Source organism: Leptonotus elevatus, chromosome 8 (assembly GCF_054856555.1).
Source record: "Leptonotus elevatus isolate MCC_2025b chromosome 8, RoL_Lele_1.0, whole genome shotgun sequence".
In the NCBI taxonomy this organism is placed as follows: Eukaryota; Metazoa; Chordata; class Actinopteri; order Syngnathiformes; family Syngnathidae; genus Leptonotus; species Leptonotus elevatus.
The window spans coordinates 7338604-7364132 of record NC_141246.1 but is presented as its reverse complement, the minus strand read 5'-3'; the positions used below and the strand labels follow the sequence as shown (position 1 = coordinate 7364132).

The 25529-nt window shown below is 41.7% G+C and overlaps 1 protein-coding gene and 61 non-coding genes across 66 annotated transcripts in view; 61 read left to right on the top strand and 1 right to left on the bottom strand.

Moving 5' to 3' along the window:
• Positions 1–43: 43 nt before the first annotated feature.
• Positions 44–115, top strand: trnac-gca (transfer RNA cysteine (anticodon GCA)). The gene has a single exon. It is a non-coding gene; the product is annotated as a tRNA-Cys (tRNA).
• A 99-nt stretch (positions 116–214) lies between these two features.
• trnac-gca (transfer RNA cysteine (anticodon GCA)) lies at positions 215–286 on the top strand. The gene has a single exon. It is a non-coding gene; the product is annotated as a tRNA-Cys (tRNA).
• A 100-nt stretch (positions 287–386) lies between these two features.
• trnac-gca (transfer RNA cysteine (anticodon GCA)) lies at positions 387–458 on the top strand. Its single transcript has one exon. It is a non-coding gene; the product is annotated as a tRNA-Cys (tRNA).
• Positions 459–557: 99 nt separating this feature from the next.
• On the top strand, positions 558–629 carry trnac-gca (transfer RNA cysteine (anticodon GCA)). The gene has a single exon. It is a non-coding gene; the product is annotated as a tRNA-Cys (tRNA).
• Positions 630–732: 103 nt separating this feature from the next.
• Positions 733–804, top strand: trnac-gca (transfer RNA cysteine (anticodon GCA)). The gene has a single exon. It is a non-coding gene; the product is annotated as a tRNA-Cys (tRNA).
• A 97-nt stretch (positions 805–901) lies between these two features.
• Positions 902–973, top strand: trnac-gca (transfer RNA cysteine (anticodon GCA)). The gene has a single exon. It is a non-coding gene; the product is annotated as a tRNA-Cys (tRNA).
• A 99-nt stretch (positions 974–1072) lies between these two features.
• Positions 1073–1144, top strand: trnac-gca (transfer RNA cysteine (anticodon GCA)). Its single transcript has one exon. It is a non-coding gene; the product is annotated as a tRNA-Cys (tRNA).
• Positions 1145–1243: 99 nt separating this feature from the next.
• Positions 1244–1315, top strand: trnac-gca (transfer RNA cysteine (anticodon GCA)). The gene has a single exon. It is a non-coding gene; the product is annotated as a tRNA-Cys (tRNA).
• Positions 1316–1417: 102 nt separating this feature from the next.
• Positions 1418–1490, top strand: trnac-gca (transfer RNA cysteine (anticodon GCA)). Its single transcript has one exon. It is a non-coding gene; the product is annotated as a tRNA-Cys (tRNA).
• A 97-nt stretch (positions 1491–1587) lies between these two features.
• On the top strand, positions 1588–1659 carry trnac-gca (transfer RNA cysteine (anticodon GCA)). Its single transcript has one exon. It is a non-coding gene; the product is annotated as a tRNA-Cys (tRNA).
• Positions 1660–1757: 98 nt separating this feature from the next.
• trnac-gca (transfer RNA cysteine (anticodon GCA)) lies at positions 1758–1829 on the top strand. Its single transcript has one exon. It is a non-coding gene; the product is annotated as a tRNA-Cys (tRNA).
• Positions 1830–1928: 99 nt separating this feature from the next.
• trnac-gca (transfer RNA cysteine (anticodon GCA)) lies at positions 1929–2000 on the top strand. The gene has a single exon. It is a non-coding gene; the product is annotated as a tRNA-Cys (tRNA).
• A 103-nt stretch (positions 2001–2103) lies between these two features.
• On the top strand, positions 2104–2175 carry trnac-gca (transfer RNA cysteine (anticodon GCA)). Its single transcript has one exon. It is a non-coding gene; the product is annotated as a tRNA-Cys (tRNA).
• A 97-nt stretch (positions 2176–2272) lies between these two features.
• On the top strand, positions 2273–2344 carry trnac-gca (transfer RNA cysteine (anticodon GCA)). Its single transcript has one exon. It is a non-coding gene; the product is annotated as a tRNA-Cys (tRNA).
• A 100-nt stretch (positions 2345–2444) lies between these two features.
• trnac-gca (transfer RNA cysteine (anticodon GCA)) lies at positions 2445–2516 on the top strand. The gene has a single exon. It is a non-coding gene; the product is annotated as a tRNA-Cys (tRNA).
• A 97-nt stretch (positions 2517–2613) lies between these two features.
• trnac-gca (transfer RNA cysteine (anticodon GCA)) lies at positions 2614–2685 on the top strand. Its single transcript has one exon. It is a non-coding gene; the product is annotated as a tRNA-Cys (tRNA).
• A 100-nt stretch (positions 2686–2785) lies between these two features.
• On the top strand, positions 2786–2857 carry trnac-gca (transfer RNA cysteine (anticodon GCA)). Its single transcript has one exon. It is a non-coding gene; the product is annotated as a tRNA-Cys (tRNA).
• A 103-nt stretch (positions 2858–2960) lies between these two features.
• Positions 2961–3032, top strand: trnac-gca (transfer RNA cysteine (anticodon GCA)). Its single transcript has one exon. It is a non-coding gene; the product is annotated as a tRNA-Cys (tRNA).
• A 99-nt stretch (positions 3033–3131) lies between these two features.
• On the top strand, positions 3132–3203 carry trnac-gca (transfer RNA cysteine (anticodon GCA)). The gene has a single exon. It is a non-coding gene; the product is annotated as a tRNA-Cys (tRNA).
• A 100-nt stretch (positions 3204–3303) lies between these two features.
• trnac-gca (transfer RNA cysteine (anticodon GCA)) lies at positions 3304–3375 on the top strand. Its single transcript has one exon. It is a non-coding gene; the product is annotated as a tRNA-Cys (tRNA).
• Positions 3376–3474: 99 nt separating this feature from the next.
• trnac-gca (transfer RNA cysteine (anticodon GCA)) lies at positions 3475–3546 on the top strand. The gene has a single exon. It is a non-coding gene; the product is annotated as a tRNA-Cys (tRNA).
• Positions 3547–3649: 103 nt separating this feature from the next.
• trnac-gca (transfer RNA cysteine (anticodon GCA)) lies at positions 3650–3721 on the top strand. The gene has a single exon. It is a non-coding gene; the product is annotated as a tRNA-Cys (tRNA).
• Positions 3722–3818: 97 nt separating this feature from the next.
• Positions 3819–3890, top strand: trnac-gca (transfer RNA cysteine (anticodon GCA)). Its single transcript has one exon. It is a non-coding gene; the product is annotated as a tRNA-Cys (tRNA).
• A 270-nt stretch (positions 3891–4160) lies between these two features.
• trnac-gca (transfer RNA cysteine (anticodon GCA)) lies at positions 4161–4232 on the top strand. Its single transcript has one exon. It is a non-coding gene; the product is annotated as a tRNA-Cys (tRNA).
• A 99-nt stretch (positions 4233–4331) lies between these two features.
• trnac-gca (transfer RNA cysteine (anticodon GCA)) lies at positions 4332–4403 on the top strand. Its single transcript has one exon. It is a non-coding gene; the product is annotated as a tRNA-Cys (tRNA).
• Positions 4404–4501: 98 nt separating this feature from the next.
• Positions 4502–4574, top strand: trnac-gca (transfer RNA cysteine (anticodon GCA)). The gene has a single exon. It is a non-coding gene; the product is annotated as a tRNA-Cys (tRNA).
• Positions 4575–4673: 99 nt separating this feature from the next.
• Positions 4674–4745, top strand: trnac-gca (transfer RNA cysteine (anticodon GCA)). Its single transcript has one exon. It is a non-coding gene; the product is annotated as a tRNA-Cys (tRNA).
• A 99-nt stretch (positions 4746–4844) lies between these two features.
• On the top strand, positions 4845–4916 carry trnac-gca (transfer RNA cysteine (anticodon GCA)). Its single transcript has one exon. It is a non-coding gene; the product is annotated as a tRNA-Cys (tRNA).
• A 100-nt stretch (positions 4917–5016) lies between these two features.
• On the top strand, positions 5017–5088 carry trnac-gca (transfer RNA cysteine (anticodon GCA)). Its single transcript has one exon. It is a non-coding gene; the product is annotated as a tRNA-Cys (tRNA).
• A 103-nt stretch (positions 5089–5191) lies between these two features.
• On the top strand, positions 5192–5263 carry trnac-gca (transfer RNA cysteine (anticodon GCA)). Its single transcript has one exon. It is a non-coding gene; the product is annotated as a tRNA-Cys (tRNA).
• A 99-nt stretch (positions 5264–5362) lies between these two features.
• Positions 5363–5434, top strand: trnac-gca (transfer RNA cysteine (anticodon GCA)). Its single transcript has one exon. It is a non-coding gene; the product is annotated as a tRNA-Cys (tRNA).
• Positions 5435–5533: 99 nt separating this feature from the next.
• On the top strand, positions 5534–5605 carry trnac-gca (transfer RNA cysteine (anticodon GCA)). Its single transcript has one exon. It is a non-coding gene; the product is annotated as a tRNA-Cys (tRNA).
• Positions 5606–5704: 99 nt separating this feature from the next.
• Positions 5705–5776, top strand: trnac-gca (transfer RNA cysteine (anticodon GCA)). The gene has a single exon. It is a non-coding gene; the product is annotated as a tRNA-Cys (tRNA).
• Positions 5777–5875: 99 nt separating this feature from the next.
• Positions 5876–5947, top strand: trnac-gca (transfer RNA cysteine (anticodon GCA)). The gene has a single exon. It is a non-coding gene; the product is annotated as a tRNA-Cys (tRNA).
• Positions 5948–6050: 103 nt separating this feature from the next.
• Positions 6051–6122, top strand: trnac-gca (transfer RNA cysteine (anticodon GCA)). Its single transcript has one exon. It is a non-coding gene; the product is annotated as a tRNA-Cys (tRNA).
• A 97-nt stretch (positions 6123–6219) lies between these two features.
• Positions 6220–6291, top strand: trnac-gca (transfer RNA cysteine (anticodon GCA)). Its single transcript has one exon. It is a non-coding gene; the product is annotated as a tRNA-Cys (tRNA).
• Positions 6292–6390: 99 nt separating this feature from the next.
• On the top strand, positions 6391–6462 carry trnac-gca (transfer RNA cysteine (anticodon GCA)). Its single transcript has one exon. It is a non-coding gene; the product is annotated as a tRNA-Cys (tRNA).
• A 99-nt stretch (positions 6463–6561) lies between these two features.
• On the top strand, positions 6562–6633 carry trnaw-cca (transfer RNA tryptophan (anticodon CCA)). Its single transcript has one exon. It is a non-coding gene; the product is annotated as a tRNA-Trp (tRNA).
• Positions 6634–6734: 101 nt separating this feature from the next.
• trnac-gca (transfer RNA cysteine (anticodon GCA)) lies at positions 6735–6806 on the top strand. Its single transcript has one exon. It is a non-coding gene; the product is annotated as a tRNA-Cys (tRNA).
• A 99-nt stretch (positions 6807–6905) lies between these two features.
• On the top strand, positions 6906–6977 carry trnac-gca (transfer RNA cysteine (anticodon GCA)). The gene has a single exon. It is a non-coding gene; the product is annotated as a tRNA-Cys (tRNA).
• A 99-nt stretch (positions 6978–7076) lies between these two features.
• trnac-gca (transfer RNA cysteine (anticodon GCA)) lies at positions 7077–7148 on the top strand. Its single transcript has one exon. It is a non-coding gene; the product is annotated as a tRNA-Cys (tRNA).
• Positions 7149–7250: 102 nt separating this feature from the next.
• Positions 7251–7322, top strand: trnac-gca (transfer RNA cysteine (anticodon GCA)). The gene has a single exon. It is a non-coding gene; the product is annotated as a tRNA-Cys (tRNA).
• A 97-nt stretch (positions 7323–7419) lies between these two features.
• Positions 7420–7491, top strand: trnac-gca (transfer RNA cysteine (anticodon GCA)). The gene has a single exon. It is a non-coding gene; the product is annotated as a tRNA-Cys (tRNA).
• Positions 7492–7590: 99 nt separating this feature from the next.
• Positions 7591–7662, top strand: trnac-gca (transfer RNA cysteine (anticodon GCA)). The gene has a single exon. It is a non-coding gene; the product is annotated as a tRNA-Cys (tRNA).
• A 99-nt stretch (positions 7663–7761) lies between these two features.
• Positions 7762–7833, top strand: trnac-gca (transfer RNA cysteine (anticodon GCA)). The gene has a single exon. It is a non-coding gene; the product is annotated as a tRNA-Cys (tRNA).
• A 100-nt stretch (positions 7834–7933) lies between these two features.
• Positions 7934–8005, top strand: trnac-gca (transfer RNA cysteine (anticodon GCA)). The gene has a single exon. It is a non-coding gene; the product is annotated as a tRNA-Cys (tRNA).
• A 97-nt stretch (positions 8006–8102) lies between these two features.
• Positions 8103–8174, top strand: trnac-gca (transfer RNA cysteine (anticodon GCA)). Its single transcript has one exon. It is a non-coding gene; the product is annotated as a tRNA-Cys (tRNA).
• Positions 8175–8444: 270 nt separating this feature from the next.
• trnac-gca (transfer RNA cysteine (anticodon GCA)) lies at positions 8445–8516 on the top strand. Its single transcript has one exon. It is a non-coding gene; the product is annotated as a tRNA-Cys (tRNA).
• A 99-nt stretch (positions 8517–8615) lies between these two features.
• Positions 8616–8687, top strand: trnac-gca (transfer RNA cysteine (anticodon GCA)). The gene has a single exon. It is a non-coding gene; the product is annotated as a tRNA-Cys (tRNA).
• A 100-nt stretch (positions 8688–8787) lies between these two features.
• Positions 8788–8859, top strand: trnac-gca (transfer RNA cysteine (anticodon GCA)). Its single transcript has one exon. It is a non-coding gene; the product is annotated as a tRNA-Cys (tRNA).
• Positions 8860–8956: 97 nt separating this feature from the next.
• trnac-gca (transfer RNA cysteine (anticodon GCA)) lies at positions 8957–9028 on the top strand. Its single transcript has one exon. It is a non-coding gene; the product is annotated as a tRNA-Cys (tRNA).
• Positions 9029–9297: 269 nt separating this feature from the next.
• trnac-gca (transfer RNA cysteine (anticodon GCA)) lies at positions 9298–9369 on the top strand. The gene has a single exon. It is a non-coding gene; the product is annotated as a tRNA-Cys (tRNA).
• A 442-nt stretch (positions 9370–9811) lies between these two features.
• Positions 9812–9883, top strand: trnac-gca (transfer RNA cysteine (anticodon GCA)). Its single transcript has one exon. It is a non-coding gene; the product is annotated as a tRNA-Cys (tRNA).
• Positions 9884–9985: 102 nt separating this feature from the next.
• Positions 9986–10057, top strand: trnac-gca (transfer RNA cysteine (anticodon GCA)). The gene has a single exon. It is a non-coding gene; the product is annotated as a tRNA-Cys (tRNA).
• A 103-nt stretch (positions 10058–10160) lies between these two features.
• trnac-gca (transfer RNA cysteine (anticodon GCA)) lies at positions 10161–10232 on the top strand. The gene has a single exon. It is a non-coding gene; the product is annotated as a tRNA-Cys (tRNA).
• Positions 10233–10329: 97 nt separating this feature from the next.
• trnac-gca (transfer RNA cysteine (anticodon GCA)) lies at positions 10330–10401 on the top strand. Its single transcript has one exon. It is a non-coding gene; the product is annotated as a tRNA-Cys (tRNA).
• Positions 10402–10501: 100 nt separating this feature from the next.
• On the top strand, positions 10502–10573 carry trnac-gca (transfer RNA cysteine (anticodon GCA)). Its single transcript has one exon. It is a non-coding gene; the product is annotated as a tRNA-Cys (tRNA).
• Positions 10574–10668: 95 nt separating this feature from the next.
• trnac-gca (transfer RNA cysteine (anticodon GCA)) lies at positions 10669–10740 on the top strand. The gene has a single exon. It is a non-coding gene; the product is annotated as a tRNA-Cys (tRNA).
• Positions 10741–10919: 179 nt separating this feature from the next.
• On the top strand, positions 10920–10991 carry trnac-gca (transfer RNA cysteine (anticodon GCA)). Its single transcript has one exon. It is a non-coding gene; the product is annotated as a tRNA-Cys (tRNA).
• A 100-nt stretch (positions 10992–11091) lies between these two features.
• On the top strand, positions 11092–11163 carry trnac-gca (transfer RNA cysteine (anticodon GCA)). Its single transcript has one exon. It is a non-coding gene; the product is annotated as a tRNA-Cys (tRNA).
• Positions 11164–11263: 100 nt separating this feature from the next.
• On the top strand, positions 11264–11335 carry trnac-gca (transfer RNA cysteine (anticodon GCA)). Its single transcript has one exon. It is a non-coding gene; the product is annotated as a tRNA-Cys (tRNA).
• A 631-nt stretch (positions 11336–11966) lies between these two features.
• Positions 11967–25529, bottom strand: part of pla2g6 (phospholipase A2, group VI (cytosolic, calcium-independent)) — a 54724-nt gene continuing 41161 nt past the window's right edge. The window contains exons 1-19 of one of the 5 annotated variants that reach the window (XM_086081861.1): positions 25180–25268; positions 21875–22095; positions 21463–21675; positions 20471–20651; positions 19877–20064; positions 18797–18893; positions 18403–18585; positions 18223–18331; positions 17842–17958; positions 16445–16535; positions 16209–16372; positions 15983–16133; positions 14993–15129; positions 14848–14925; positions 14575–14729; positions 14445–14496; positions 13092–13207; positions 12939–13012; positions 11967–12842 (exon numbers count right to left, since the gene is read on the bottom strand). In XM_086081861.1, coding sequence (XP_085937987.1) covers positions 12698–12842; positions 12939–13012; positions 13092–13207; positions 14445–14496; positions 14575–14729; positions 14848–14925; positions 14993–15129; positions 15983–16133; positions 16209–16372; positions 16445–16535; positions 17842–17958; positions 18223–18331; positions 18403–18585; positions 18797–18893; positions 19877–20064; positions 20471–20651; positions 21463–21675; positions 21875–22095; positions 25180–25203 — 2496 coding nt within the window. In that variant the 5' untranslated portion in view covers positions 25204–25268 and the 3' untranslated portion in view covers positions 11967–12697. Of the gene's footprint in view, positions 12843–12938; positions 13013–13091; positions 13208–14444; positions 14497–14574; positions 14730–14847; positions 14926–14992; positions 15130–15982; positions 16134–16208; positions 16373–16444; positions 16536–17841; positions 17959–18222; positions 18332–18402; positions 18586–18796; positions 18894–19876; positions 20065–20470; positions 20652–21462; positions 21676–21874; positions 22096–25179; positions 25317–25529 lie in introns of those variants that run through there. The other 4 variants (XM_086081858.1, XM_086081859.1, XM_086081857.1 and 1 more) reach the window with 4 other exon arrangements.

Sequence of the window (25529 nt, the reverse complement as noted above, 5' to 3'; positions counted from 1 at the left end):
CTTTACGTGTTGATATCTAACACAGAAAACAAAGCTAAGTAATGGGGGTGTAGTTCAGTGGAAGAGCATTTGACTGCAGATCAAGAGGTCCCCAGTTCAATTCTGGGTACCCCCTATGTCAGTTCTTAGTAGTGTCAGACAGTAGAGAATTTTTACCGCGGCAGGAACTTTTTTGGGTGGGGATTATCTTACACAGAAAATGAAGCTAAGTAATGGGGGTGTAGCTCAATGGTAGAGCATTTGACTGCAGATCAAGAGGTCCCCAGTTCAAATCTGGGTACCCCCTATCTCACTTCTTAGTAGTGTCAGACATGAGAGGATTTTTTTTTCTACCGTAGCAGCAATTTTATTTGTTGATATCATACACAGAAAAATAAACCAAGTAAGGGGGTGTAGCTCAGTGGAAGAGCATTTGACTGCAGATCAAGAGGTCCCCAGTTCAATTCTGGGTACCCCCTATCTCACTTCGTAGTAGTGTCAGACATGAGAGGATTTTTTTTCTACCGTAGCAGCAATTTTATTTGTTGATATCATACACAGAAAAATAAACTAAGTAAGGGGGTGTAGCTCAGTGGTAGAGCATTTGACTGCAGATCAAGAGGTCCCTAGTTCAATTCTGGGTACCCCCTATCTCACTTCTTAGTAGTGTCAGACATGAGAGGATTTTCTTTTTTCTACCGTGGCAGCAACTTTACGTGTTGATATCTTACACAGAAAACAAAGCTAAGTAATGGGGGTGTAGCTCAGTGGAAGAGCATTTGACTGCAGATCAAGAGGTCCCCAGTTCAATTCTGGGTACCCCCTATCGCAGTTCTTAGTAGTACCACAGTAGAGAATTTTTACCGCGGCAGGAACTTTTTTGGATGCGGATTATTTTACACAGAAAATGAAGCTAAGTAATGGGGGTGTAGCTCAACGGTAGAGCATTTGACTGCAGATCAAGAGGTCCCCAGTTCAATTCTGGGTACCCCCTATCTCAGTTCTTAGTAGTGTCAGACAGTAGAGAATTTTTACCGCGGCAGGAACTTTTTTGGGTGGGGATTATCTTACACAGAAAATGAAGCTAAGTAATGGGGGTGTAGCTCAATGGTAGAGCATTTGACTGCAGATATTGAGGTCCCCAGTTCAAATCTGGGTACCCCCAATCTCACTTCTTAGTAGTGTCAGACATGAGAGGATTTTTTTTCTACCGTAGCAGCAATTTTATTTGTTGATATCATACACAGAAAAATAAACTAAGTAAGGGGGTGTAGCTCAGTGGAAGAGCATTTGACTGCAGATCAAGAGGTCCACAATTCAAATCTGGGTACCCCCTATCTCAGTTCTTAGTAGTGTCAGACATGAGAGGATTTTCTTTTTTCTACCGTGGCAGCAACTTTACGTGTTGATATCTCACACAGAAAACAAAGCTAAGTAATGGGGGTGTAGCTCAGTGGAAGAGCATTTGACTGCAGATCAAGAGGTCCCCAGTTCAATTCTGGGTACCCCATATCTCACTTCTTAGTAGTGCCACAGTAGAGAATTTTTACCGCGGCAGGAACTTTTTTGGGTGCGGATTATTTTACACAGAAAATGAAGCTAAGTAATGGGGGTGTAGCTCAACGGTAGAGCATTTGACTGCAGATCAAGAGGTCCCCAGTTCAATTCTGGGTACCCCTATCTCAGTTCTTAGTAGTGTCAGACAGTAGAGAATTTTTACCGCGGCAGGAACTTTTTTGGGTGGGGATTATCTTACACAGAAAATGAAGCTAAGTAATGGGGGTGTAGCTCAATGGTAGAGCATTTGACTGCAGATCAAGAGGTCCCCAGTTCAATTCTGGGTACCCCCTATATCTCTTCTTAGTAGTGTCAGACGTAAGAGGATTTCTACCGCGGCAGGAACTTTTTTGGGTGGCGATTATCTTATACAGAAAATGAAGCTAAGTAATGGGGGTGTAGCTCAATGGTCGAGCATTTGACTGCAGATCAAGAGGTCCCCAGTTCAAATCTGGGTACCCCCTATCTCAGTTCTTAGTAGTGTCAGACATGAGAGGATTTTCTTTTTTCTACCGTGGCAGCAACTTTACGTGTTGATATCTTACACAGAAAACAAAGCTAAGTAATGGGGGTGTAGCTCAGTGGAAGAGCATTTGACTGCAGATCAAGAGGTCCCCAGTTTAATTCTGGGTACCCCCTGTCTCACTTCTTAGTAGTGTCACAGTAGAGAATTTTTACCGCGGCAGGAACTTTTTTGGGTGAGGATTATCTTACACAGAAAATGAAGCTAAGTAATGGGGGTGTAGCTCAACGGTAGAGCATTTGACTGCAGATCAAGAGGTCCCCAGTTCAAATCTGGGTACCCCCTATCTCACTTCTTAGTAGTGTCAGACATGAGAGGATTTTCTTTCTTACCGTGGCAGCAACTTTACTTGTTGATATCTTACACAGAAAATGAAGCTAAGAAAGGGGGTGTAGCTCAGTGGTAGAGCATTTGACTGCAGATCAAGAGGTCCCCAGTTCAATTCTGGGTACCCCCTATCTCAGTTCTTAGTAGTGCCACAGTTGAGAATTTTTACCGCGGCAGGAACTTTTTTGGGTGGGGATTATCTTACACAGAAAATGAAGCTAAGTAATGGGGGTGTAGCTCAATGGTAGAGCATTTGACTGCAGATCAAGAGGTCCCCAGTTCAAATCTGAGTACCCCCTATCTCACTTCTTAGTAGTGTCAGACATGAGAGGATTTTTCTTTCTACCGTAGCAGCAATTTCATTTGTTGATATCATACACAGAAAAAGAAACTAAGTAAGGTGGTGTAGCTCAGTGGTAGAGCATTTGACTGCAGATCAAGAGGTCCCCAGTTCAAATCTGGGTACCCTCTATCTCAGTTCTTAGTAGTGTCAGACATGAGAGGATTTTCTTTTTTCTACCGTGGCAGCAACTTTACGTGTTGATATCTTACACAGAAAACAAAGCTAAGTAATGGGGGTGTAGCTCAGTGGAAGAGCATTTGACTGCAGATCAAGAGGTCCCCAGTTCAATTCTGGGTACCCCCTATGTCAGTTCTTAGTAGTGTCAGACAGTAGAGAATTTTTACCGCGGCAGGAACTTTTTTGGGTGGGGATTATCTTACACAGAAAATGAAGCTAAGTAATGGGGGTGTAGCTCAATGGTAGAGCATTTGACTGCAGATCAAGAGGTCCCCAGTTCAAATCTGGGTACCCCCTATCTCACTTCTTAGTAGTGTCAGACATGAGAGGATTTTTTTTTCTACCGTAGCAGCAATTTTATTTGTTGATATCATACACAGAAAAATAAACTAAGTAAGGGGGTGTAGCTCAGCGGAAGAGCATTTGACTGCAGATCAAGAGGTCCCCAGTTCAATTCTGGGTACCCCCTATCTCACTTCGTAGTAGTGTCAGACATGAGAGGATTTTTTTTCTACCGTAGCAGCAATTTTATTTGTTGATATCATACACAGAAAAATAAACTAAGTAAGGGGGTGTAGCTCAGTGGTAGAGCATTTGACTGCAGATCAAGAGGTCCCTAGTTCAATTCTGGGTACCCCCTATCTCACTTCTTAGTAGTGTCAGACATGAGAGGATTTTCTTTTTTCTACCGTGGCAGCAACTTTACGTGTTGATATCTTACACAGAAAACAAAGCTAAGTAATGGGGGTGTAGCTCAGTGGAAGAGCATTTGACTGCAGATCAAGAGGTCCCCAGTTCAATTCTGGGTACCCCCTATCGCAGTTCTTAGTAGTACCACAGTAGAGAATTTTTACCGCGGCAGGAACTTTTTTGGATGCGGATTATTTTACACAGAAAATGAAGCTAAGTAATGGGGGTGTAGCTCAACGGTAGAGCATTTGACTGCAGATCAAGAGGTCCCCAGTTCAATTCTGGGTACCCCCTATCTCAGTTCTTAGTAGTGTCAGACAGTAGAGAATTTTTACCGTGGCAGGAACTTTTTTGGGTGGGGATTATCTTACACAGAAAATGAAGCTAAGTAATGGGGGTGTAGCTCAATGGTAGAGCATTTGACTGCAGATATTGAGGTCCCCAGTTCAAATCTGGGTACCCCCTATCTCACTTCTTAGTAGTGTCAGACATGAGAGGATTTTTTTTCTACCGTAGCAGCAATTTTATTTGTTGATATCATACACAGAAAAATAAACTAAGTAAGGGGGTGTAGCTCAGTGGTAGAGCATTTGACTGCAGATCAAGAGGTCCACAATTCAAATCTGGGTACCCCCTATCTCAGTTCTTAGTAGTGTCAGACGTAAGAGGATTTTTACCGCGGCAGGAACTTTTTTGGGTGGGGATTATCTTACACAGAAAATGAAGCTAAGTAATGGGGGTGTAGCTCAATGGTAGAGCATTTGACTGCAGATCAAGAGGTCCCCAGTTCAATTCTGGGTACCCCCTATATCTCTTCTTAGTAGTGTCAGACGTAAGAGGATTTCTACCGCGGCAGGAACTTTTTTGGGTGGGGATTATCTTACACAGAAAATGAAGCTAAGTAATGGGGGTGTAGCTCAATGGTAGAGCATTTGACTGCAGATCAAGAGGTCCCCAGTTCAAATCTGGGTACCCCATATCTCACTTCTTAGTAGTGTCAGACATGAGAGGATTTTTTTTCTACCGTAGCAGCAATTTTATTTGTTGATATCATACACAGAAAAATAAACTAAGTAAGGGGGTGTAGCTCAGTGGTAGAGCATTTGACTGCAGATCAAGAGGTCCCCAGTTCAATTCTGGGTACCCCCTATCTTGGTTCTTAGTAGTGTCAGACAGTAGAGAATTTTTACCGCGGCAGGAACTTTTTTGGGTGGGGATTATTTTACACAGAAAATGAAGCTAAGTAATGGGGGTGTAGCTCAATGGTAGAGCATTTGACTGCAGATCAAGAGGTCCCCAGTTCAAATCTGGGTACCCCCTATCTCACTTCTTAGTAGTGTCAGACATGAGAGGATTTTTCTTTCTACCGTAGCAGCAATTTTATTTGTTGATATCATACACAGAAAAAGAAACTAAGTAAGGGGGTGTAGCTCAGTGGTAGAGCATTTGACTGCAGATCAAGAGGTCTCCAGTTCAAATATGGGTACCCCCTATCTCAGTTCTTAGTAGTGTCAGACATGAGAGCATTTTCTTTTTTCTACCGTGGCAGCAACTTTACGTGTTGATATCTTACACAGAAAAAAAAGCTAATTAGTGGGGGTGTAGCTCAGTGGAAGAGCATTTGACTGCAGATCAAGAGGTCCCCAGTTCAATTCTGGGTACCCCTTATGTCAGTTCTTAGTAGTGTCAGACAGTAGAGAATTTTTACCGCGGCAGGAACTTTTTTGGGTGGGGATTTTCTTACACAAAAAATGAAGCTAAGTAATGGGGGTGTAGCTCAATGGTAGAGCATTTGACTGCAGATCAAGAGGTCCCCAGTTCAAATCTGGGTACCCCCTATCTCACTTCTTAGTAGTGTCAGACATGAGAGGATTTTTTTTCTACCGTAGCAGCAATTTTATTTGTTGATATCATACACAGAAAAATAAACTAAGTAAGGGGGTGTAGCTCAGTGGAAGAGCATTTGACTGCAGATCAAGAGGTCACCAGTTCAATTCTGGGTACCCCCTATCTCACTTCTTAGTAGTGTCAGACATGAGAGGATTTTTTTTCTACCGTAGCAGCAATTTTATTTGTTGATATCATACACAGAAATATAAACTAACTAGGGGGGTGTAGCTCAGTGGTAGAGCATTTGACTGCAGATCAAGAGGTCCCCAGTTCAAATCTGGGTACCCCCTATATCAGTTCTTAGTAGTGTCAGACATGGGAGTTTTTTTTTCCTACCGTGGCAGCAATTTTATTTGTTGATATCATACACAGAAAAAGAAACTAAGTAAGGGGGTGTAACTCAGTGGTAGAGCATTTGACTGCAGATCAAGAGGTCCCCAGTTCAAATCTGGGTACCCCCTATCTCAGTTCTTAGTAGTGTCAGACATGAGAGGATTTTCTTTTTTCTACCGTGGCAGCAACTTTACGTGTTGATATCTTACACAGAAAACAAAGCTAAGTAATGGGGGTGTAGCTCAGTGGAAGAGCATTTGACTGCAGATCAAGAGGTCCCCAGTTTAATTCTGGGTACCCCCTATCTCACTTCTTAGTAGTGTCACAGTAGAGAATTTTTACCGCGGCAGGAACTTTTTTGGGTGAGGATTATCTTACACAGAAAATGAAGCTAAGTAATGGGGGTGTAGCTCAACGGTAGAGCATTTGACTGCAGATCAAGAGGTCCCCAGTTCAATTCTGGGTACCCCCTATCTCAGTTCTTAGTAGTGTCAGACAGTAGAGAATTTTTACCGCGGCAGGAACTTTTTTGGGTGGGGATTATCTTACACAGAAAATGAAGCTAAGTTATGGGGGTGTAGCTCAATGGTAGAGCATTTGACTGCAGATCAAGAGGTCCCCAGTTCAAATCTGGGTAGCCCCTATCTCACTTCTTAGTAGTGTCAGACATGAGAGGATTTTTCTTCTACCGTAGCAGCAATTTTATTTGTTGATATCATACACAGAAAAAGAAACTAAGTAAGGGGGTGTAGCTCAGTGGTAGAGCATTTGACTCCAGATCAAGAGGTCCCCAGTTCAAATCTGGGTACCCCCTATCTCACTTCTTAGTAGTGTCAGACATGAGAGGATTTTTTTTTTCTACCGTAGCAGCAATTTTATTTGTTGATATCGTACACAGAAAAATAAACTAAGTAAGGGGGTGTAGCTCAGTGGAAGAGCATTTGACTGCAGATCAAGAGGTCCCCAGTTCAATTCTGGGTACCCCCTATCTCACTTCTTAGTAGTGTCAGACATGAGAGGATTTTTTTTCTACCGTAGCAGCAATTTTATTTGTTGATATCATACACAGAAATATAAACTAAGTAGGGGGGTGTAGCTCAGTGGTAGAGCATTTGACTGCAGATCAAGAGGTCCCCAGTTCAAATCTGGGTACCCCCTATATCAGTTCTTAGTAGTGTCAGACATGGGAGTTTTTTTTTCCTACCGTGGCAGCAATTTTATTAGTTGATATCATACACAGAAAAAGAAACTAAGTAAGGGGGTGTAGCTCAGTGGTAGAGCATTTGACTGCAGATCAAGAGGTCCCCAGTTCAAATCTGGGTACCCCCTATCTCAGTTCTTAGTAGTGTAGGACATGAGAGGATTTTCTTTTTTCTACCGTGGCAGCAACTTTACGTGTTGATATCTTACACAGAAAAATAAATTAAGTAAGGGGGTGTAGCTCAGTGGAAGAGCATTTGCCTGCAGATCAAGAGGTCCCCAGTTCAATTCTGGGTACCCCCTATCTCACTTCTTAGCAGTGTCACAGTAGAGAATTCTTACCGCGGCAGGAACTTTTTTGGGTGAAGATTATTTTACACAGAAAATGAAGCTAAGTAATGGGGGTGTAGCTCAACGGTAGAGCATTTGACTGCAGATCAAGAGGTCCCCAGTTCAATTCTGGGTACCCCCTATCTCAGTTCTTAGTAGTGTCAGACAGTAGAGAATTTTTACCGCGGCAGGAACTTTTTTGGGTGGGGATTATCTTACACAGAAAATAAAGCTAAGTAATGGGGGTGTAGCTCAGTGGAAGAGCATTTGACTGCAGATCAAGAGGTCCCCAGTTCAATTCTGGGTACCCCCTATCTCAGTTCTTAGTAGTGTCAGACAGTAGAGAATTTTTACCGCGGCAGGAACTTTTTTGGGTGGGGATTATCTTACACAGAAAATGAAGCTAAGTAATGGGGGTGTAGCTCAATGGTAGAGCATTTGACTGCAGATCAAGAGGTCCCCAGTTCAAATCTGGGTACCCCCTATCTCACTTCTTAGTAGTGTCAGACATGAGAGGATTTTTTTTTCTACCGTAGCAGCAATTTTATTTGTTGATATCATACACAGAAAAATAAAATAAGTAAGGGGGTGTAGCTCAGTGGAAGAGCATTTGACTGCAGATCAAGAGGTCCCCAGTTCAATTCTGGGTACCCCCTATCTCACTTCTTAGCAGTGTCACAGTAGAGAATTTTTACCGCGGCAGGAACTCTTTTGGGTGAAGATTATTTTACACAGAAAATGAAGCTAAGTAATGGGGGTGTAGCTCAATGGTAGAGCATTTGACTGCAGATCAAGAGGTCCCCAGTTCAATTCTGGGTACCCCCTATCTCAGTTCTTAGTAGTGTCAGACAGTAGAGAATTTTTACCGCGGCAGGAACTTTTTTGGGTGGGGATTATTTTACACAGAAAATAAAGCTAAGTAATGGGGGTGTAGCTCAATGGTAGAGCATTTGCTTGCAGATCAAGAGGTACACAGTTCAATTCTGGGTACCCCCTATCTCAGTTCTTAGTAGTGTCAGACAGTAGAGAATTTTTACCATGGCAGGAACTTTTTTGGGTGGGGATTATCTTACACAGAAAATAAAGCTAAGTAATGGGGGTGTAGCTCAGTGGAAGAGCATTTGACTGCAGATCAAGAGGTCCCCAGTTCAATTCTGGGTACCCCCTATCTCAGTTCTTAGTAGTGTCAGACAGTAGAGAATTTTTACCGCGGCAGGAACTTTTTTGGGTGGGGATTATCTTACACAGAAAATGAAGCTAAGTAATGGGGGTGTAGCTCAATGGTAGAGCATTTGACTGCAGATCAAGAGGTCCCCAGTTCAAATCTGGGTACCCCCTATCTCACTTCTTAGTAGTGTCAGACATGAGAGGATTTTTTTTTCTACCGTAGCAGCAATTTTATTTGTTGATATCATACACAGAAAAATAAAATAAGTAAGGGGGTGTAGCTCAGTGGAAGAGCATTTGACTGCAGATCAAGAGGTCCCCAGTTCAATTCTGGGTACCCCCTATCTCACTTCTTAGCAGTGTCACAGTAGAGAATTTTTACCGCGGCAGGAACTTTTTTGGGTGAAGATTATTTTACACAGAAAATGAAGCTAAGTAATGGGGGTGTAGCTCAATGGTAGAGCATTTGACTGCAGATCAAGAGGTCCCCAGTTCAATTCTGGGTACCCCCTATCTCAGTTCTTAGTAGTGTCAGACAGTAGAGAATTTTTACCGCGGCAGGAACTTTTTTGGGTGGGGATTATTTTACACAGAAAATAAAGCTAAGTAATGGGGGTGTAGCTCAATGGTAGAGCATTTGCTTGCAGATCAAGAGGTACACAGTTCAATTCTGGGTACCCCCTATCTCAGTTCTTAGTAGTGTCAGACAGTAGAGAATTTTTACCATGGCAGGAACTTTTTTGGGTGGGGATTATTTTACACAGAAAATGAAGCTAAGAAAGGGGGTGTAGCTCAACGGTAGAGCATTTGCCTGCAGATCAAGAGGTCCCCAGTTCAATTCTGGGTACCCCCTATCTCAGTTCTTAGTAGTGTCAGACAGTAGAGAATTTTTACCGCGGCAGGAACTTTTTTGGGTGGGGATTATTTTACACAGAAAATAAAGCTAAGTAATGGGGGTGTAGCTCAATGGTAGAGCATTTGCCTGCAGATCAAGAGGTACACAGTTCAATTCTGGGTACCCCCTATCTCAGTTCTTAGTAGTGTCAGACAGTAGAGAATTTTTACCGCGGCAGGAACTTTTTTGGGTGGGGATTATTTTACACAGAAAATGAAGCTAAGTAATGGGGGTGTAGCTAAACGGTAGAGCATTTGACTGCAGATCAAGAGGTACACAGTTCAAATCTGGGTACCCCCTAGCTCACTTCTTAGTAGTGTCAGACATGAGAGGATTTTTTTTTCTACCGTAGCAGCAATTTTATTTGTTGATATCATACACAGAAAAACAAGTTAAGTAAGGGGGTGTAGCTCAGTGGTAGGGCATTTGACTGCAGATCAAGAGGTCCCCAGTTCAAATCTGGGTACCCCCTATCTCAGTTCTTGGTAGTGTCAGACATGAGAGGATTTTCTTTTTTCTACCGTGGCAGCAACTTTACTTGTTGATATCTTACACAGAAAATGAAGCTAAGAAAGGGGGTGTAGCTCAGTGGTAGAGCATTTGACTGCAGATCAAGAGGTCCCCAGTTCAAATCTGGGTACCCCCTATCTCAGTTCTTAGTAGTGTCAGACATGAGAGGATTTTCTTTTTTCTACCGTGGCAGCAACTTTACGTGTTGATATCTTACACAGAAAACAAAGCTAAGTAATGGGGGTGTAGCTCAGTGGTAGAGCATTTGACTGCAGATCAAGAGGTCCCCAGTTCAATTCTGGGTACCCCCTATCTCAGTTCTTAGTAGTGTCACAGTAGAGAATTCTTACCGCGGCAGGAACTTTTTTGGGTGAGGATTATTTTACACAGAAAATGAAGCTAAGTAATGGGGGTGTAGCTCAACGGTAGAGCATTTGACTGCAGATCAAGAGGTCCCCAGTTCAAATCTGGGTACCCCCTATCTCACTTCTTAGTAGTGTCAGACATGAGAGGATTTTCTTTCCTACCATGGCAGCAACTTTACTTGTTGATATCTTACACAGAAAATAAAGCTAAGAAAGGGGGTGTAGCTCAGTGGTAGAGCATTTGACTGCAGATCAAGAGGTCCCCGGTTCAAATCTGGGTACCCCCTATCTCACTTCTTAGTAGTGTCAGACGTTAGAGGATTCTTACCGTTTCAACAACCTTATTTATTGATATCTTATACAGAAAATTAAGTTAAGGAATCGGGGTGTAGCTCAATGGTAGAGCATTTGACTGCAGATCAAGAGGTCGCCAGTTCAAATCTGGGTACCCCCTATCTCAGTTCTTGGTAGTGTCAGACATGAGAGGATTTTCTTTTTTCTACCGTGGCAGCAACTTTACGTGTTGTACCCTCTATCTCTCTTCTTAGTAGTGTCAGACGTAAGAGGATTTTTTTTCTACCGTAGCAGCAATTTTATTTGTTGATATCCTACACAGAAAAATAAACTAAGTAAGGGGGTGTAGCTCAGTGGAAGAGCATTTGACTGCAGATCAAGAGGTCCCCAGTTCAAATCTGGGTACCCCCTATCTCACTTCTTAGTAGTGTCAGACATGAGAGGATTTTCTTTCCTACCGTGGCAGCAACTTTACTTGTTGATATCTTACACAGAAAATGAAGCTAAGAAAGGAGGTGTAGCTCAGTGGTAGAGCATTTGACTGCAGATCAAGAGGTCGCCAGTTCAAATCTGGGTACCCCCTATCTCAGTTCTTAGTAATGTCAGACATGAGAGGATTTTCTTTTCTACCGTAGCAGCAACTTTATTTGTTGATATCCTACACAGAAAATGAAACTAAGTAAGGGGGTGTAGCTCAGTGGTAGAGCATTTGACTGCAGATCAAAAGGTCCCCAGTTCAATTCTGGGTACCCCCTATCTCTCTTCTTAGTAGTGTCAGACGTAAGACGATTCTTACCGTTTCAACAACTTTATTTGTTGATATCTTACACAGAAAATGAAACTAAGTAAGGGGGTGTAGCTCAATGGTAGAGCATTTGACTGGAGATCAAGTGGATCTGCGTAGGCCTACCCCCTAATCGCAGTTGTTTGTAGTGTGATTTCATTTCTGTGGACTGTTACTCTGGCAGCAACTTTATTTACAGATACATTAGAAAAAGTGTACTAATTCCAGGGGACCCACATTCAAGTCAGGGTACCCCCTTAATTATGCTAACCTCAACAAAACTCAAAAACAATCATCAGACAATGATAAGTCAACTCTAATGTCAAGCAGGCTCAGTGATATATTTTCCACCAGATTGTGGCTCGCTGCTGCACATCAACACAGCACTGTCTACTGCTGAATGTGAGCACTAACACAACACCTGTGACGGTCTGAGCTCTTTTTCATATCTGTTGAGCTTCCCAGGAGACACCAGCACACCTTTCCCATGCAAAGCCTCATGGAAGTTTTTTTTTTTGGCTGACATTAAGCACTGGCGCCATCTGCAGGAGACACAAACAACAAACTCTGCTCCAGTCCAAATGTGTTGCCAGACCGCAAAGTAGGGCTTGATTTGGAGATTTTATTTGACATTCAACATTAATTGCTACGCAAGTATACAAAATGGAACATTAATAGTTGGGCGCCCCAGTCCAGTTGGTCTTCGGTTTGTCTTTCAAGTAGTTTCAAGCAACTTTTATGTCCAGCCACTTTACTAGATACGCCAACACTATCTAATGACAGTGAATACAAGCGCTGTATCAAAAATCCTGCCTTTACAAATATAATGCTTTTAATTGGCAGCAGAGCTTTAACAGTTCTTGAATTGAAAGTTCTGTAGCTCGTGTCCTGTAAGTATATAGCACGTGTAAAATCTGTTATCAGAGGTGATTGACACCAAAGTGCAACAAAGGGTGAGATGACAAACACAGGGGAAGAATAATCAGTCAACATTACATCATAAGCAATAAGGTGTGTGTATTGCATTTCGTAATATATTTATTTTCTATATTATTATTGTTGTTGTTATATAATTATTTATATATGTTAGAGGTAAATTAAAAAAAAAACACACAAAATATCATGAGTGGAGGCTACCTGTTGTTGGGTTTCAGATGTTTGCAATGAGAGGTCGCATAACGGCCGCCGCACCTCCATGTCAGTCACATATTTGCAAAAGCTACCTTAAATATAAGCAAGTGTACAGACTCACAGACCTCCTCCATCTTTACGTTCAGTGCTCGACCATCCTCATTTGGGAGCACCCATTCATGTGAGTGCTTTCTGCTCTCTTTTAGTTGTTCACTAGCGCTTTGGCAAGCGACTGCAGCACCTCCCTCTTGTCGTACAGGTACATCTGCGTTTCCCACAGCATGTCCACCAAAATGGCGTCGCTCACTTCGTCCAGCATCACCTCTTGAGAAAGCTGTGGGCTCAGTCTGCGGGAGATGGTTATCATTATATTATTACCGGTTTTTATTCAGGGCCATAGATGCCTCCAAAACATTGTACTGTCTTGAGTGAGTGTCGCATACCTGTGGTAGATGGTGTCGATCATTTCGCACCAGGCACTGGCTCGGTCCACGGCGCAGCCGTCAGAGTCAGTACACTGTCCGGCAGCAAAGCGATGATGTCATATACAACGTTAACTCCATTTCCAATAATTCGGCGAGTGAAGCCATACTCACGCAGTCCACCAACATCTTGCCCAGCTCCTTGGCTCCAACGATGCTCTTGGCCAGTTCCAGTGGATTGGAGGGTCGGAAAACGTCCACGGAACTCACCGCCACTTGGGGTGGCTTACCTGAGGACACATGGGGACAATGGACAGTGTAAAAAAGCACTCAAGAGGAACAGCATTTACACCGATAGACAATTTAGTTTTCAATTAACCCAGCATAAATGTTTCGGGAACATGGTAGCTATAATACCCGGAGAAAACCCACGAAAGATCAGGAAAAACAAGCTAATTCCAACCAGGGAGGCCAGAAGTGAGATTTGAACCCCTTATACAAGTACAATAACAGTTTAATATACATATACATTTATTATTTCTCATGATTAAATAGTTGGTTTGTAATGAGTTATCAATCATCCAATTTACAAGAATGGTCATTATTTTTGTGTTGAAACTTTACATTTTTCATTCACATTTCACCTACTTTCTTTTAACCTCAATTTCAAGTGTTAAACAGAACTAGCATAGCCACTAGTCACATGATATGCAGTTGGAGGAGGCTTGTGGAAGAAATTTTGCATCAATCTTTTTTTTTTTTATTAACCTAAAACAATAATATCCATTATTATTATTTTTATATTAAGTCTGTTAGTACTGTGAGTTCAAACGGCTGTATCTGGATTGTTTGTGAAGCCCCAGTACCCTGTAAAAAGTCCCGGTATGCCAGAAGCTAAAATGGAAAATTGCCGGTACTCCGCTGTGCTGCGTAAGAATAAATAAATAAAAATCACTGGCAATGATTATTTACAAGTGTGCTAACAGAACAAATTTAACTTGAAAGTCAAGGCACCACTGTAAAGTATTTGATTTTTGTTTAGCGATTTGTTAGCGATCTTGTAATAACGATTTTTAATTATAAATTCACAATTTCGATTTTATCACATTTTTTTAATGAATAAGAAATACAAATTAAATTACACATGAAATAAAAGACATATTGAATAAATGCACTTTTTTGTGAAAATTATTATGGTAACAAACACCTTTTGTAAAGAAAAATACAAATTATAAAGCCGCGAAACACCCGAGTAAAACAATAACAAAAGTCACATTTCTGTTTTTTAAGTAGTCTAATCAAAGTAGCGAATCTCTTGCAGCACGTAAAAGTTGAAAAAACAGCTGCTGGTGGGTAAGTAAAAAGCACCTTTTTATAAGTAAAGATCACAATTTTGTAGCAACCATTGTGGGTGGGTGGGTGAAGGGTTATGTCATTTCCTATGGTCTGGGTAGGACATGAATGCAACACAGACTTTTTTTTTTTGGTGTGCTAACTAACGCGTGTAGATTGATGTGAGGGCCTTACCAGTCCCAAGAGAAACAACTAAACCCAACTTCTTGATCTCCACCCCGTGGCCCTGAGAAGCAAAAGAACATATTATTGGTATTCAGACGTCTTATTTATTGAACACCCAAATTCACCAAAGTTGCCTTACTTCTGCTTTTAGCGCTTTGTAGTGCTGATGGACCTCTGACATGGCGTCAAGCGTAGGGTTGTTGGCCAACAGCCCTCCGTCCAGGAATCGTCCCATTGGCCGGAAGTAGGTGGGGGCGGCGCCACTGGAGCGAGCAGCTCGCCACACAAGTTGCTCTTATCAAAACACATAACACGAGGGATTCACCTTCAATGTTCTCGCGAGTGAAGTAAGGCCGGACATTCCTCCATGCTGACAAAGCTGCAAAGCTCAGTCAAGCGCGCACACACACACCTTCATCCATCACCTTCCTACGCTTTCTGGGAGGCTCCACTGTGTATCCTACTAGCAACAAATCCTCATCCTCCCACCCTGCAACAACGACACGGCTGGCACACGGCGACAACACGGCGACACACGCGCTAAGCTCTCTTCCTACCTTGCGGGATGGTGAGGGGCTTGAAAGTGGCGGAGGTGGCATACGGCGACTCTCTGCGGACAGATGGACGGTCGTAGTTCCTGAAAATGTGAAGCTCTCCCGGGTGTCGGTCTGCCAGAACACTGGTCACCATCACCCTGTGTGAGATATGGGAGGAAAGAAAGATTTAATTAAAAAAAATATTGACACAAAACACTGGTACAAAATCTTTTGGCCAAAAGGAATTTCTTCATCTTAGTCCTTTATATTTACTTAACCTCTCAAATATATGTATTTTTTTCAAATGAGTTTTTAAGTTCACAACGATAGCATTTTGTTTTAGTACAGTATATCCACTGTATATATTTTATAGAACTTTTTAAAATTAGTTTTTGGGATTATTATTATTATTATTTTGATTGTATTTATTCCAATAAAATGATTTCAGATTGTCTTCATCAGAATTTTACGGCTATTTTTTCTAGGGGTGCACCGATCACAATTTTCTGTCCGATCCCCGATCTCCGATCTTTTAAAAAGTCTGACCTGCCATCCCGATTTTTGCCGATCCCGATTTTTTTTCATTACAAGTAACATATACCTTCAGTGTTCCAATCTTGTTTTATTGGAAAACATTGAACAATATCGGTGAAATAATACAAATGGGTTGTTTTAACTGCACATGAAGTAGTTATTTCAAATAGAAATGAAAATCCTATTAGTCATCTCAGCAGAATAGGACAGTGGCTGACTTTTCCAGACCACTGAGGAGAGAGATTAGATTGGTGGAAAAGATCAGTAGGCAGGCCGATCGATTGGTGCATCCCTAATTTTCCCCTTATTTTTTCCTGAAAACTTGTTACCGGTAACTGTAAAAAAAAAAAAAAAAGGAAAAAAAGTGAAAAACAATCAAACAAAAAGACTTCAGCCTATCCTTTTCCATCTGACATTTGCAAAAAAAAAAAAAACCTGAAACATTTATATGTGCTGTAATCGCGCTGGTTCCCGGACCTGGGATACTGAACGTCTGCCATTTTGGTGTTCTCTCCAAACTCTTTCTTCAGGAAGTCCTCCAGCGGAGCCGATTCGTAGGGTCGCGAGCCTCTGAACACCTGCTCCTTCATTCGAAAGTACAAGCAGCGGAGGTACTCCATGGACTTCCCTGCACAATGAAGAAGCGGTCATCATATTCATACTGCGATGAAGGGACGTGTGGAGGGAAAAATAATGTACACACCGTGGACGATAGCAAGGGCCAGAATTCCACCAGTGCTGGTGCCGGCCACCCAGTCGAACAGCTCCCTAGTGGGCCGACTGGCCTCTTTTTCCAGAGCGATCAGCATCTGGATCAGAACCAGGCCCCTGATTCCTCCCCCATCCAGACACAGCAGTGTGTCCATCCTGCAGAAGAATTGCAGGTACACTGTAACAAATCGTTCCACTTTCGCTATTAGAAAAGCCAGATATGCACACCTCCTTTTGTCCACCTTGGAACCGTCCACCGCTGACTTGCCTCTGCTCATTGCGCCGATCGTCGCTCCCACGTGCAGAATGTCCTCAAACCCTATGGGCCAATCGGAGATAGGTGGTGCGTGAGGCGCCAGCATAATCACGCACAAAGGAGGGAACTAGGCAAGGGAGTGCAACATGAAATTCCCCTTTTTGATTGCACTTCTTTTGTTACATTTAAGAGGAAGGAGTCTCCCTTTTTTTTTTTTTTTACAATTAAAACAGTTCAATGACTCACAATGGACCAATGGAGAGTCCTTTTAATACTACAATGACTGGGGCAGAGGCCTGAGCTTGCGACAAGAGCTGCTCCTTATTAGCAGAAGTTTGAAAAAAAATAAATTAAATGCCCTAAAATAAAATAAAAGCATTTTTAATTGTGGAGGCAGCATTTCATACACTACACCAGTGATTCTCAACTGGTGGGTCGGGACCCAAAAGTGAATCACGGATAGCTAGTAAAAAGTTGCATGTATTTGTATTCTCCTTTTTTTCAGAACAGTACTGAGGACTACTACAAGATACTCTGTAAACAAATACAGTGCACTGCACTACACTGTGTGTGTTTGTGCCACATTGACAAATCACCAAACACATACTGAAAGCTTTCTTTGAAAGTGACTCTGGATACTTAACCAGCCTAGTTGATCATGAAATGGCCAAAGAAACTCGGCGTGGGAGTGGTTAACGTGTTCATTCGCCGGAACAGGTCAATCACAGATACATTTTCAGAAATGGGCAAAGGATTTACTTGTTAACACATAACATACAAGCAATTGAACATTCCATTCCATCAATGTCCTCTTTTAAGTTACAAATGCCATCACTAAGTTATATTAACTCATTCACTGCCACTATAGACGTCAAAAATTCATGTGAACTATTTCCATTAGTTAAAAAAATAATAATCATTTTTTATGAAAACCTAGAAAAAAATGTTGTGTTCATTTATAACAGATATAAAATTTGTGATTAATCATGAGTTAACTATTGAAGTCATGCGATTAATTACAATTACACATTTTAATCGTCTGACGCCCCCTCATTAATTTATTATTTTTTTAATTAGGGGCGTCAGGCGATTTTTTAAATTATTGTAATTAATCACATGACTTCACTAGTTAACTAACAATTAATCACAAATGTTATATCTTTTCTGAATGTACAATAAAAAAAAATCTAGGTTTACATACTTTTGTTAGCAAAATTGGAAAAAAATGTTAAACGAATAGAAATAGTTCAAATGAATTTTTGACGTCTATAGCCGTCAATGGCAGTGAATGAGTTAAAATACCCGAGTACATTAAAATGTTAAGTTGATGCATCCAAGAGCTTAAGGAATAGGCGGCACAGAGCATTACCTATGCCTGGTGCCGCGGCCTTGTTGGTGATGGGCGGAGGGCTGCCAGGCGAGGGGGGCAGGCAGCGTTGCACACCCACACTACACAGCATGTCCAGCAGAATCTTTCTATTGGGACCTTATTTGTTTGTTTGTTTTTTTAAACAACATGCATGGCAAATCCCAGTTAGACATGCACACACAAAGAAAGGGGTTACAAAATGTTTATTGATGGGTTAATAATGACAACATGCTTAAATAGCTCACTATTTGGCAAGGTCAAACTGGCTTCCTTCATATATAATAGGTGTGAGGAAATGTTGGAGTGATGAAATAGTAATTCCGCAAGTACTATTAATGCATACCATAACTTTGACAAAAGCGATTCTATTTTTAGCATTACCTTTACTGGTGCGAGCAGCGATCAGTCCCGGCGTCTCTCCTAAGTCATTGTGGATCTCCACGTCAGCCCCGAACACGATCAGAGCTTTGATCAACTCCATGTGATCCATCTGTTCTGACACAAACGCTCGTCATTTCATTTGGCCAGGATTCAGGACCCCCCGGGACTGTGGCCACGCACCTTCATGGCGAGGTGCAACGCCGTGTTGCCATCCTGCCCTTTCAGGTTGGCGTTGGCGCCGTGTGTGAGCAAGACCATGGCTGCCTCGAAGCGGCCCTTCTGAGTGCAAATGTGGAGGGCACTCTCGCCTGTCTTGCTGAGGTAGTTGATTGCGCTGCCGCTCTCCAGCAGCATGCGACACATCTAGAATGCACAGCGTGTTGAAAGTCAAACTGTCAGTGGTGGGAAGTTATCAAAGAACAAATATTTCGTCACTTTCCAGGTATCTATGCTTGACTTATGAGTGACCAGTAGTTTGGCTTATAGCACACAATTACACATTGGAGCAGCGTCAGATCTTTCCCCACCCGTCCCCGTTGAAAAACACTGCAACGTGATGTGTGATGTTCCTCACCTCTGCTGTTTTTGCCCAGTGGAGGGGCGTGCCTCCATACAAGGAGTCTTCAGCATGCAGCTGGTCAGGGTCTGCTTTCAAGATCTCTTCTGTACAGCTGACAAATAAACAATTCTTATGATGTGTATCCCATTAAAATATAGTGGAAACATATACAATTCAGGGGGGGGGGGGAGTTTTCATGCAAGTCAAAGTGAGACCACGTGTATCTAAGAATTTCAATAAGTATTGAACTCCACATTTTTCACTGGACTAGACTAAAACCATCATTAATAAACAATAACAGGGACTAAATCAGTATGCATTTTCGTTGACTCATGAAGACCAGACGAAAAAGTACTGTACTTCACTTAATAAAAACTGGACTAAAATCTATGGACATTTTAGTTCATGAACAAAAACTGTATATGATTTTGTAAAATCTTGGCCCTGCTAATCTGTCACTGTAACACGGTCCACCCGTGTGACACACCTCCTTTCAAATCTGCACCTAGCGAGTGCAACATGCACAAACACATGGTACAGACAGGAGGTGGATTCACAGTGAAAGGTAAAAAAAAAAAAGAGTAAATTATATTTATAATCTAACATTAATCCAATGGCTATAACGTTCCAACAATAATAGTAATCCGACCGCTAACTATTGCTGGCTAATTTACTAGCTCATAGCATGGAGCCATAGTAGCCACCTGTTGCTATACTGTAATTGTGTGTCAAGTTGTTTTTCACCCAAAAGATGAGAGAACATTTTTAGATTAAATAGTTTTAGATCCGAAATGTTCAGCATAATCTGCTGACAAAAATATACAGGGGTAAAATGATTGTCCTGACTAAAACCAGACTAAAACCTTGACAGTTTTTATTGACTAAAACTAGATGAATAAAATTATGTTTTCTTGGACAAAAATAATGACTAAAATGCTAGATTTATAGTCGACTAAAAATGGACTAAATAAAACGGGATGAGGTTGACTAACAAGTGTGATTGAAACTGGACTGAAACTGAGACTAAATTTTAAAATGGCGGATAAAATTTACACCAGAAGATACAACCCCGTTTACGCTGTTTGTAATTCTCACCTCTTCTCACTGTACTTCATGGCCGAGTGAATCGGGTACCCAGCGCCGCCGGGGATGTTACACTTAGCCCCGCCTCCTAAGAGGGCTTTGACGGCCTCCACTCGGCCCAGGCGGCAGGATACGTGGAGCGGCGTCTCCCCGTTGTTGTTCAGCTCGTTCACGCCAGAGCACAATCGCGAACACAAGACCTGCGTGATGACATAACAATGGCGACGGCCTCAATGAGGAACTAAATTACAACCAAGGAGAAGCATTTTTTTGATCGAGTGGAATTTGAGTGCTATCACTGAGGTTGGTTTGTCTTAAAAGCAAGGCAGTCATAATGGGTTTCATTATTGGCAGCATCCTGCTAAAGATTCAATTACTGTGTGAGTAAATGGTGACTTTCCCTTGTGGATGGATAAAGCATCCATGTATCTAATTGCGGCACAACTAGATAGCTAGCTCCTGCCTTTGTCCTCTGCTTTTCATTTCTGTTGGTCCCCTCATTTCATATTTGCCAGTCAGTTAATGTTTCACTGTTTAACTCTATTATCATGAGCATCACCAACCATTAAGAAGGTAGCATGTAACCCAAGGTCAAATCTCGCTCACCTGGATGATGGCGGAAGAGTCGTGCTTGGCGGCAATGTGCATGGGCGTCTCCCCTTGGTGGTCTTTGATGTCCGTGCGAGCTTGGCTCTCTTCCAGAAGCTCCTTCACGCACGCTGCGTCGCTTCTCTCGCACGCAAGGTGCAGCGCCGTTTGGCCGAGGGCGTCACGAGCATTGATCTGACTGCAAACAGAAAACCTATTACAGTTATGTTGGGGGATACGTTTCAAGATCTACCCACATTAGGTACAAATCTGCACTATTGGCAGTAGGGGTGGGGATCTTTGAATTTCACACGGTTCGATTCAATTCCGATTTTTGGGTTTGTGTGATTCGATTCAAAATCGATTTTCGATTCAAACCGATTTTTGATTGACAATGATTTGATTGACAATGATTTTTGCGTCAATCTATAGATGTGCAAGGAATTGTAATGATCTACTCCAGTCTGACTCGCTAATGCTAATTAGCGCGCTACTCGCGGCACTTTGATCACTCAAAAGAACGGCTCCACACTGCAAAAAAAAAAACTTTTATTGGAATAACTTGATCGTGACTTTTTACTTCTACTCTCTAATGTGGCTACAACTTAACAATCTATCAGACCGCGTGGAACCACACTGCCCCTAAGAGGCCAAATCGGGTACAACATGAACAGCGCTCCAAATAAAGGCACACGCAGACAAAGGCAAGACATTATAAAATAATTTAAATGAAATCAATTTTGGGACATTTAAAATCGATTCTGAATTGTACTAAATGAGAATCGCGATTTTTATGAGAATCGATTTTTGGGCACACCCCTAATAGACAGAATAAATTATTATAATAATTAAACACATTATAGAAATGTTCCTTTAAGATTGTGCTCATGGTGTTTACGTTTTACTATTCTGTGGAAACACTGTAGCACCAGTGCTTCAGATCATAAGCTTTGCATAGATTTTTACAACACAAAATGTCAACCGACAAATTCCAGGGAATCCCCTCTCACCTCTGAATGTAGTTGTGTTTCAGACACTCCCTGAGGCCCGTATCCACGGCGATGTGAGCGGTGCTCCAATCCGGGTGGCTACGAACGCAGTCGACGATCATCTGGGCGGTCTCGGCCTTCATTGGCGGGAGAGTGTCGTAGAAGGGCGGAAGTTTAAGTGCGTATTGCGGGAACCAGTTCATGGCGTCCTCTTCTGACGCCACCTGGAAAAGTCTTATGGCAAAAGTGATGCACGTTTAGAAAATAATCAGACTAATCAAAATTCTTATGATGTTACCTGTATTTGATGGTATACTTAATTGTTAACAACAACTCCAAAACGATTAAATCAATTTTTTTTATTTTTTAAATAAGTGCATTTCACAAACATGTTCATCACCACCTCACGTGACAATTCCTGTGCTTGACTGACCTCAGCGCCGCTGAAGGTGTGTTGGGACACAGCAGCACACAATCCCACGATTGGCACTGGCCGTTCTTGTAGAGAACCAGACGTCCTTCCTGCCTCAGCTTGATTTTCCCTCCCCCGCCGTAGTCAGACAGCTGTACATCCCTCACCCGGTAAGGGTTGGTGAACAGGGTGGATACGGCGGACACGGTGTCCAAGAAACGGCCCAGGAACTGCATCGTGTCCTGGTAGGAATCACAATTTGAGCGTGAGTGTGTGGACTGAAACAATGGCAGCTTGGAATTTGATGTTTTACATTTAGTGCAGATTCAATTTCTGTACAAATGTTCTAAATTAAATGTGTCATAATCACACAGTGTGCATTTACGTACCACAGATACATATGTTTTTTGTTTAACATGACTTAGGGGTATAAATTGCCTAGTACCCGGCGATTCGATTCGTATCACGATTCATAGGTCACAATTCGATTCGATACAGATTAATCCCGATACGAATCTATAAATTGATTATTGCGATTTAGAAAATGCTAATCAGTAAACTTGTACATGTACACTGTAAGATTTGTATGAAAATGTATTTATTTATCTGAAAATTCAGGCATATAACTGAGCCACTGTATTTGATAAACAGGTTGCAGTCTGTTTCATGTTTGAACAGCACTGAAATAAAATATTGAGGCTTCATGTTCCATTAATATAACATTCTTCCATGCTTAATGTGTGAAGCATAACCCTAAGTAAGACGTTTTGTTGAATATTCCCATAAAAAATTGATGTTTAAAAATCGATTCGGCCGCATATCCAATCGATTCGAGAATTGCGCGCTGTAATATCGCGATATATTGCCGAATTTATTTTTTCTAACACCCCTAACATGACTTCTGGCTTCCGAGTACAAGATCCACTTTAGCCATGACTTTCCCTTTTCTTGTATTTTGAGGATTTCTAATAGTCCCTTAAACTTTGTTAGTCCCTTAAGGTCAGTAGCATCAGTCAAAGACTGTAAACAATGGCAGGGGATGCCCAGGTCAAGTGTCAGGTCAATGCAGTGAATCAGTAGCCCATCCCCCCCAAATAGGCCCAGAGTGACCTCTGAATGGCCTTCACTCAAGACTTTCACTGAGCTACTTGGATACATGTAGCCGGAAAGTTGAGAGTAAATCTGGGAAGTCAAGGTACAGTGCTATTCAGGGGAGTTAGCCACCAAGCCCTGTCACAAATAGCGAAAGTCTGCGAATAATTGATGGCCAACCCAAATGTTTATAACTGCCTATGGATGAAACACGAAACACAAATACGCGGGGGGCACTGTACAGTGAACCCCTTCTATGGGGTATATGCCACGGAGGAGGCGGGACTTCCGACTTCCTGGTTTTCACACATCAGCTAGGTTTCCGTTTCCTGATTGCGACGTGTGGGCCGCATCCCAGTTCTTGCGCTTCCGCCTTTGTGCCCCTCGGTTGTGCGTTCCCGTCGACGGGTGCGAGTATGTAGTGCACTAGTGTGTCTTTCTCAGTTATCCGAAGCATTTCAGAGAGTTGAGACGATGGGAAGGAGCGCGCGGTTGAGGGGCCCAGGGGTGGGGGTGCAAGTGTTGGAACGCGGCCATCAGTGGCTGGAAACGACGAAGTCGGAAGTCCGTGGCATGATGGCATCTACCCCATTTATTATTTCTATTTGTTAACCATTTTTTTCCACTTTTGTTAACAAGAGTATGAAAATTTACATTTAGAACAGATATAAAAAGTTTGATTAATTATGAGTTAACTAGTGAAGTCATGCGATTAATTAATAAAAAATTGTAATCGCCTGACGAGACGATTATTAAAAATTAGGGGCGTCAGGCGATTAAAATTAGTAATCGTAATTAATTGCATGACTTAAGTAGTTAACTCACGATTAATCACAAATGTTTTATCTGTTCTAAATGTACAATAAAAAATTCTAGGTTTTCATACTCTTGCTAACATTTTTTTTTAACTAATAGAAATAGTTAAAAAAAAAAAAAATTACGTCTATAACCGTCAATGGCAGTGAATGAGTTAATAGTGAAAATCCACAAGTAATTAAAACCACCAAAAAGGTTTATACTGTACTAGAAATGCCTGTAGTTGCCTCAAGATGGCAGCGAAAGTCTACAATTGTCGACACGAAGCTCCTCAACACACTTCAACAATTTCTTGGCAGCACGTTGCCACTAGATGGTGTCAAGAGCTATGCTTTTACTTTGGCTTGAGCACAAAAAAATCCAAAAGTTGAGTTAAAAAGAAATAGCGTCCTCCCCTCCAAAAAATATCTGTGACTAGGTAAATGCGTGATTTGCTAATTACTAAAATGCAGGGATGGGACTGTACAAGAAAACATCACTATTCATGGGAGATATGTTCGGACTCCTGCAGTGAATAGCAAAAATCAGCACGGAAATGTCACCCCCCATAAGATAGTGGCAAAAGACTGCTTTTATCCACACGAAGGTCCTCTATGGGCCTTATGCGCAATGTCGCGACATGGCCTAACCAGAAAACAGATTGGCAGATTTCCCTGTCAGCAAAAGGGGAACTACAGGCTGATGACATGATGGTTTGAACCCTAACTTGTTAGAATATCATGTTCTTTATCGATGACGTCTTTGGACAAAAGTTAAATACATGTAAACATGTCACTCATTTAACAAGATATAATATATACATAAACATGAACAATGCCTATCAGATACGATTATTTTTGTTAGTGCTTTAAGAAATCAATCAAAGACAATGCAGAGACCTACTAATAATATTGTTATTGCCGTTCATCCATTTGTCTTGAAATTTTCAAATTCCCAGTTAACTTGAACACAGCATGACTTAATCTATATTTAATTTCACGGCTCATCATATCCCATTGGTTTTCATACAAAAAAGACACGGAGCTGAATTATTTATCCTTGTCTGTGTAACCCTGCCTCGGGGACTGCAAGAATACATAATTTATTCAAACTATAGTCAAAAGCGTCAAGCAGCATGCTTTGCTGTCTACCAGACTATTTCTTGTGAGATAACGACAGGATCAATGCTGCTAGCTTGGCTGTTGTTTGTCCGAGTTCCAGTTGTACGTTTCCATTAGAAAGCATGACATTACGCGAAACTTCATTTTGAATGATAAACAAGTGAGTCCATTCATTCTCGTTGCACGTTTCGGGTCGTCCAGTTACATTTCGCATGACAATACAACGTCCGAGACGAGAGACGGCGCGAACAGTCATTTGACGTCATTTAAAAACCGGCTCCCATTGTGAAACCAAAACTTCAGAAATTCCACCCCAACCTGGTTTATCGTAGATAATCGCATTAAGTATTGTAGAAGTAGTATTACATCCACTTACGACGAACGCTCTCCAGTCCTGTGTGATGTCTGACTTATGACAGCGACGCCAACAACCACCACGCTACAACCAAACTTGTTGAGTGACATCAAAATAACCAATAACAGCTCAGATTTGCAGGAAGTAGGCGGGACCCGATGCTGGAAAATATCAAGGTCTAAAAAAAATAAAAAAATAAAATATACTCAGGATTCATTATACTTTTTATTGTTCTTTTATCGTAGGAATGTATTTTTATTTTTGTTTTAAAATGTAAAACCCGTGCAGGAAGGTAAATACAGTACATTCATTT